Source organism: Belonocnema kinseyi, chromosome 7, assembly GCF_010883055.1.
Source record: "Belonocnema kinseyi isolate 2016_QV_RU_SX_M_011 chromosome 7, B_treatae_v1, whole genome shotgun sequence".
In the NCBI taxonomy this organism is placed as follows: domain Eukaryota; kingdom Metazoa; phylum Arthropoda; class Insecta; order Hymenoptera; family Cynipidae; genus Belonocnema; species Belonocnema kinseyi.
The window spans coordinates 80,805,207-80,813,521 of NC_046663.1; the positions used below are offsets into that span (position 1 = coordinate 80,805,207).

At 30.6% G+C, this 8,315-nt stretch overlaps 1 protein-coding gene across 4 annotated transcripts in view; it reads left to right on the top strand.

The window, feature by feature from the left end:
• Positions 1-8,315, top strand: part of LOC117176019 (WD repeat-containing protein 47) — a 249,114-nt gene that overhangs the window by 70,930 nt on the left and 169,869 nt on the right. For all 4 annotated transcript variants that reach the window (XM_033365973.1, XM_033365975.1, XM_033365972.1 and 1 more), the window contains exon 2: positions 7,250-7,949. In XM_033365973.1, the coding sequence (XP_033221864.1) occupies positions 7,269-7,949 (681 nt within the window). In that variant the 5' untranslated portion in view covers positions 7,250-7,268. The remainder of the gene's footprint in view (positions 1-7,249; positions 7,950-8,315) is intronic.

The window sequence follows — 8,315 nt, forward strand, 5'->3', positions numbered from 1 at the left end:
GAAAGAGGGAGCTCTTCTTAATATTTTGACATCAAAATCATGTCGATACACCTTACCGACTGCGAGTAAAGCCACCCACGCTTTAACTTGACAGACTGTATAAAGACGTCAAAACTTCTCTTTTTTATCTCACTAATTATAGAGGGAGTGAGAAAGTTCGGCAAGACACCTAAAAACCACCCTTAATATATCCACATCTAAAAATTTTAAAATGACAAGTTTGATTGTGGATATTTGAAAATATAAAAACATCAAAAATTCTTTTTTTTTTTATCTCATCAATTATAAAGTGGGCGAGAATGTTCCGCAAGACCCCTAAAAACCACCCTTAATATATCCACACCTAAAATGTTGAAAATGACAATATTGATTGTCGATATTTAAAGATATAAAAACGTCAAAAATTCTCTTTTTGTATCTCACTAATTATAGAGGGAGTGAGAAAGTTCGGCAAGACCCCTAAAAACCACCCTTAATATATCCGCGCCCAAAATGTTAAAAATAACAATTTTGATTGTCGATAGGACGGCGCCCTAAGCGAATTTTTGTAATAGTGTACAGTTTATGGTAGAATGTACAAAATTTCTCGTGTAAAAAATCAAAATAAGAAAATTTCGTTTTGGGCGCATTCCCATGTAGTTAAATTGGAAGACAAATCGAACAATTTTAACAAATAACGCGAAACTGTTCCCCGATTCCCACTCATCTACCTCCATGGGACTGCGCCCTAAGCGATTTTTTATGGTGATTTAGTACACCAGAAATTTTGTGCTAAAATATTCATAGACTAAAATTTTTATGTAAAAAAATGCAGCTCTAAAAAATACAAGTGTGTTAATAAATCGCTTTCGTTTTTATTATGGCCAAAGTCCATTTTTTAGTTTAAGCATTTTATCCTTAAGAAAAGAATGAACCTAGCGAAAAGTTTCCAGGAGGTTCCGAAAGTTGCTGAGCGTCTAAAGTGACAAAACTCTTCTTTTGCTCTAAAACTTAAGATTATTTATGGTAGGCAAATCATTAAACATTCTTTTACATTTTAGGTGTGAGTAACGCAAGGGTGGAATTTTTAAGGTCCTGCCGAACATTCTCATCCACTATATAATTAATGATATAAAAAAAGAGAATGTTTCACGTTTTTATATTTTCAAATATCGACAATCAAACTTGTCATTTTCAGCATTTTATGTGTGGATATATTAAGGGTGGTTCTTAGGGGTCTTGCCGAATTTTCTCACTTCCTATATAATTATGATGATAAAAGAAGAGAATTTTTGACGTTTCCATATCTTCAAATATCGACAATCAAAATGGTCATTTTTAACATTTTAGGTGTGGTTATATTGAGGGTGGTTTTTAGGGGTCTTGCCGAACTTTCTCACCCACTCTACAATTAGTGAGATAAAAAAAGAGAATTTTGTACGATTTTATATCTTCAAATATCGACAATCAAAATGGTCATTTTTAACATTTTAGGTGTGTTTATATTAAGGGTGGTTTTTATGGGTCTTGCCGAACTATTTTACCCACTCTATGATTAGCGAGATAAAAAAAGAGCATTTTTGACGATTTTATATTTTAAAATATCGACAATCAAACTTGTCATTTTTAAGCTTTTAGGTGTGGGTATAGTAGGGGTGGTTTTTAGGGGTTTTGCCGAACTTTCTCACTCCCTCTATAATTATGATGATAAAAAAAGAGAATTTTTGACGTTTTTATGTCTTCAAATATCGACAATCAAACTCGTCATTTTCAACATTTTAGGTGCGGATATATTAAGGGTGGTTTTCAGGAGTCTTGCCGAACTTTTTTACCCACTCTATGATTAGCGAGATAAAACAAGAGAATTTTTGACGATTTTATATTTTCAAATATCGGCAATCAAACTTGTCATTTTCAACATTTTAGGTGTGGATATATTAAGGGTGGTTTTTAGGGGTCTTACTGAACTTTCTCACTCCCTCTATAATTACGATGATAAAAAAAAGAGAATTTTTGACGTTTTTATATTTTCAAATATCGACAATCAAAATTGTCACTTTTAACATTTTAGGTGTGGTTATATTAAGGGTGATTTTTAGGAGTCTTGCCGAACTTTTTTACCCACTCTATGATTAGCGAGATAAAAAAGAGAATTTTTGACGATTTTATATTTTCAAATATCGACAATCAAAATGGTCATTTTTAACATTTTAGTGTGGTTATATTAAGGGTGGTTTTTAGGAGCCTTGCCGAACTTTCTCACTCCCTCTATAATTATGATGATAAAAAAAGAGAATTTTTGACGTTTTTATGTCTTCAAATATCGACAATCAAACTTGTCATTTTCAACATTTTAGGTGTGGATATATTAAGGGTGGTTTTTAGGGCTCTTGTCGAACTTTCTCACTCCCTCTATAATTAGTGAGATAAATAAGAGAATTTTCGACGATTTTATATTTTCAAATATCGACAATCAAACTTGTCATTTTCAACATTTTAGGTGTGGATATATTAAGGGTGGTTTTTAGGGGTCTTGCCGAACTTTCTCACTCCCTCTATAATTAGTGAGGTAAAAAAAGAAAATTTTTCACGTTTTAATATTTTCAAATATCGACAATCAAACTTGTCATTTTCAACATTTTAGGTGTGGATATATTAAGGGTGGTTTTTAGGGGTCTTACTGAACTTTCTCACTCCCTCTATAATTATGATGATAAAAAAGAGAATTTTTGACGATTTAATATTTTCAAATATCGACAATCAAAATTGTCATTTTTAACATTTTATGTGTGGTTATATTAAGGGTGGTTTTTAGGGGTCTTGCCGAACTTTCTCACTCCCTCTATAATTAGTGAGATAAAAAAGAGAATTTTTGACGATTTTATATTTTCAAATATCGACAATCAAACTTGTCATTTTCAACATTTTAGGTGTGGATATATTAAGGGTGGTTTTTAGGGGTCTTGCCGAACTTTCTCACTCCCTCTATAATTAGTGAGGTAAAAAAAGAAAATTTTTCACGTTTTAATATTTTCAAATATCGACAATCAAAATTGTGTTTGGCATGTTTGAATAATGGGTGATTTGTAAGGGTATTCAACCCCTCAAAAAATAAAAATTTCGAAAACTTCTTCCGATGGAATATCATTTTTTGTCATCCTAAATGATTTAGGCAAAAAAAATTCGGGAAAAAAATCTTTAATTTCGTTCATATGAACGTTCGTAACTTCAAGTACATCTTTTTTTCTTAATTTTGTGCTCCACCAAATTGAAGTTATTTCAATTTAAAAATATATTCTTGAATTTAAACAATTAAAAAATAAGATAAAGAAAATATTAATAATTATGTTTATTAATGTTTAAAGTTTAAAAAAATTATTGTTTGAATTGAAAATAACAATAGTTTGAGAAAAGTATATTTAGGAATGAAAAATTTTGTTTACAAATGTGCATAGTATTTTTTTAATTACAAAAAATGTTATCAAAACTTGAATTTTTAATTTAAAAAAATTAAAATGGAACTTTGAGATAAAGCAGTGTTGAATTGAATTCTGCGAAGTTTGGTTCAAACGAAAAAACAACATTTTCCGAACCTAAAAACAATTTTAAAACCAACTTTGCGGGATTCTTTTCAACACAGATTTCTCTCGAAATTCCTTTTTAGTGTCTTTAAAATTAACAATTCGAATTCTAATAATGTTTTTTGTAACTTAAACAAAATAATATGCACATTTTTTATCAAAATTTTTCATCCCGAAAAATAAAATAACCGACACTGTAAAATTCTCGGCACTTTATAAAATTCCCGACATAAAATTTCCGAATTATAAAATATTGGAGCTAAAAAATTTCCGAATTATAAGATTCTCGAATTTAAACAAATTTTTGTATAAATATTATTAATTAAAAAGTTCTAGTCGTCCCGAAAAACTGGGGGAGTTGGAAAGGGGAAAATTCGGGACGACTAGCCAAGCATCAGAAATATTGAACTAGTCATCCCGAATATTTATTTTTTAAATTTGGTAATTTTCCAATTTTTAAATTTTATTATTCGGAATTTTTATTATTTGTAAATTTTATTACTTGGGAATTTTGAAATTCAGTAATATTGTAAGCACTCGGGAATTTTCCAACTCGGGAATTTTATTGTTCAGTCGTCCCAATTAAATATTGAGTATTTAAACAATATTGAATGAGTTAATTGAAAATAAATTATTTGATTAAAGTTTCCTGGGAATAATTAAAAATGCTGACTAATAGGTGTATGTATTATGGTAGAGCCTTTATGACATGTTAGACATTTAGCGAATAGTTTTCATTTGATTCTGTGAAGAGAGGTGAAACCGGCGGAAACATAAATTCTTAGTGTAGTATTTTTTGCGAATTTATGTTATCAGAACTATTCTTAAATTAAATAGCTCAGCAATATTAATTAACCACCTTTATACCAAAAATATAACTTCTAATGAGAACCAAAGAATCTTCCCATTGTTAAATTTTATCGTGTTTAAAATATTATAAAAAAATATATTCACTTGAAAATGAATAAAACAGTGAGTTTTAGATTTTTAAAAATTCGAAAAATGTCTCCATTGTTAAATAAAAATCCAAGAATCATCTTATTTTTTGACGTTTTGCAGATTTACAGAATACAAGAGATAATTTAAGTAAAACAGGAGATTTGTTTATGAATGAATTTATTAGCATTTTGTACCTTGCTGCATTACGATTTCAAGTATGACAAATAGGAATTGAAATTATGTTGTACTGAATTTTCTATTTTTATTTAATTTGCTACAATAAACTTTATGAACCTACTTTTTTACATAATAATGAGGAACAGGACACGTCCGAACTCGCGATGTGCTTTAGGTGCAATGAACTTTCAAAGGGATTTTATACATTCTTCAGGTGCATAATTGCATACCTCAGTTGACGTTTCGCAATGTCAAGTCCACTTATTTTTTAATGAGTGAATGAATCTTAAAATGTATATAATTCATCAGGCGTAACGAGTTTTAAGAATGTTTTAAAAAGTATTGCAAAATACCACTTGTATTTTACATAGGATTAAGATAATTGATAAAACTGACGTTTAGTTATATTGGTTTACAAAAAATATATAAGTTAGTTCTGTTGGTTTATAATATGGAAAAATATTAACTTTATGTATATAGTCAAAAATCATTGTGATTGTAAATATAATTTTCTCAAATTGTAATATCTTTATTTTATTCTAGAATAGTAAGACTATTGTGAAATTCAATGGATATACAAATCTAATAGTTTGTATTCTGTTCAACTCTCAATAAATTATGGTTAGGTCGATTAAGCACATACAATCGTTTGATCAAGCTCAAAGTTTCTCTTCGTTTGTTTATAAAGGCCTGGCTGGCATCAGTCATTTGTCGACGAGACAAAACTGAGATTAATTTTCCTGATTTTAGTAAAAATTCGCTTGTATATATTATACAAATTCGTTGCTTTAAATTTCAATAGTAAATATATTTTTGGTTTATTCCTGCTATTATGGAATGACTAGACCTGGCAAAATTGAGAAAATTAAAATATTTCATCATTGGTTGAAAATTGATAGTTTTTAGTTGAAAATTTAAATATTTGCTTCAAAATTAATGTATTTTGTTCTAAATTCCTCTTATTTAAAAGAAAAATATTTTTGTTGATTTAAAAAATGTAATTGCTTGCTTGAAAGTTCAACAACTTCGTTACAAATTTAATTTTATTGCTTGAATATCCATCTCTTTTGTTGAAAATTAACTTTGGTTGAAAATTCATATTTTTTGTTAAAAATTCAACTTTTATGTATAAAAGTGGTCGTTTTGGCTTGAAAAATCAACTATTTTATTGAAAAATTTGCTTTTTGGTTGAAATTTCAATTATTTTTGTAAACAAATAAACCATTTGGTATTTTTTCCTTGAATTCAACTGTTTTTTTATTAAAATTAAAATCCTTTTTTTAAAATATCAAACATTATTTTTTGTATGAGAATGAATTAATTGTTTTGTTGATAATTCGTATTTTTTATAGAAAATACATAGCATGGAATGCAAATTCAACTGTAATTGACTTTTTAACATAAAATTCAACTACTTCGTTGACAATTTTTGGTTGCGTTTACTATTTTTGGATGAAATATCGTCTTTTTTTAACTTAAAACTATTTGGTTGCAATTCCAACTGTTTGACTTATAATTAATTTTTTCATTGTTGCAAATTTTTCGTTTTGGTTGAAAATTCATCTTTTTAGTTAAAAATATCAATTATGTGGTCCAAAATTCAACTATTTTATTGATGAATCGTCTTTTTGGATAGAAAATGCATTATTTTGGATTGAAAATTCATCTTTTTTGGTATAAAAGTTGGTCAAAGATTCATATTTCTTGGTTACAAATTGAGCTGTCTTCTAAAAAATTCGTCTTTTTGGTTCGAAGATTCAACTATCTGATTAAAAATGCGACTCTTGTTGAAGTTTAATCTTTTTTGGTTTTCGTTGAGAATTCGTCTATTTTGTTGAAAACCCGTCTATGTTGCTTGAAAATTCAACTATTTGCGTTTAAATAGAAACTGTTTGGTCTGAAATTAATGTTTTTTTCGTTGAAAATTCGACAAATTGGTTGAAGAATCATCGTTCATGGTTAAAAATTCATCTTTACAGGTCTAAAAGTCAACTCACGTCTAATGAATTAAAGTTTTATCTTGAAAACTCAAATCTTTCGTTTTGAAATTCATTTATTTTAGTAGAAAGTTAATCTTTTTTTGGTTGAAAATTCAATTCTTCTGTTGAAAAATATAGTATACTTCGACTTAAAGTAAGCGTTTTGTATTGAGTTCAGTATGGTACCTATACATTAATTTTATTTAATGGAATTTATTCCCCTGTTATTTCCGTATATTCTTGAAAAAAACACTCTATTTTCCTTTTTAGGGTGTGAAGACTGATAAAATATCATGTTTGTATGTTTGGCGTTTTATTTCAGACGTTCAATAAATAAAACCGAAGAGAAAAAGGTTGGCCTCAAGGGAATGCGGTGTTTGTATTTGTGACGTCTAACATTTTGTAATGATCTGTGGCCGATAAGTGGTGGGGTGAAAAAGTGTTCAAACTACCGTTACACAGTTTTTGAATGGCCTCTAAGGCTTTTTTCTTCGAGGGAAAATTTTTAAGACATTAAGAACATACAAACCATAAAAACACCAAATGTTTTCACGTTAAAAAAAGCATCTACTCATGAAATTTAATTTGTTTCAGGTTGCGTATACGGTACGTGATGCCGGCAGCGCACCTAACGCTGCGCGAGGAGGACGTGGTGCGACTTACCTTGGAGTTTTTGCACAGTCGTGATCTTCACATATCGCAATTATCCTTAGAACGTGAGACCGGCGTGATAAATGGCCAATTCAGCGACGATGTCCTCTTCCTCCGTCAGCTTATCCTGGATGGTCAGTGGGATGATGTCCTGGAATTTATTCAACCACTGGAAGCCCTGCCGGATTTCGATATGCGCAGGTTTACCTACTCGATAATGAGACACAAATATGTCGAACTGCTCTGCATTAAATCCGAAGCCAACGTTATTGGTACCGGGGTGAATGGTAGCGTGGATAATGCCGTGGAAGAAGTCGTCAAGGTTCTCAATGACATTGAAAAAGTTGCACCTTCAAAAGACGAGTACAGCAGTCTTTGCCTGCTCTTGACTTTGCCTCGACTCACTGATCACCTTCAGTATAAAGACTGGAATCCTAGTAATGCTAGAGTACAGTGCTTTCGGGAGGTACATCCACTCGTGGAGAAATTTCTACCTGGTGATAGGAAAAGCTCGGATCCATCTCATCCTGTTACCTCAGCAAAAAACGATAGGCTAATTCAGTTGATTATTAAGGGCATTCTTTATGAATCGTGTGTCAACTACTGTCAGGCGAAAGCTACTGGTTCTAAGGAGAGTGAGCAGGTCAGTTCTATTATCATTACAGGCCTCGGACTCACGCTACTATTGACAATTTTGTTTTGCGATGCAATGATCTTGCTACTATTTTGTGCAAAGTTAGTCAACGTAGACACCGTGCACCTACAAAAATTGGTTTCGTAGCGTGATGATGTTAATTAAATTGTTTAAATCTCCTACTACCTTACTTTATCTCTCCTACTTTCCCTCCTTTCGCCTACTTCCCATTACGATAATTGTCACTTCACTCCTCCCTTACTCTACGTCTGTACCCACCCTTCACTTGTCTTCTCTACTCACTTAAACTTCCCTACTATCCACATACCTACTTCATTCAACCTTCTTACCATCTTTTCACTTCATACCCCCCCT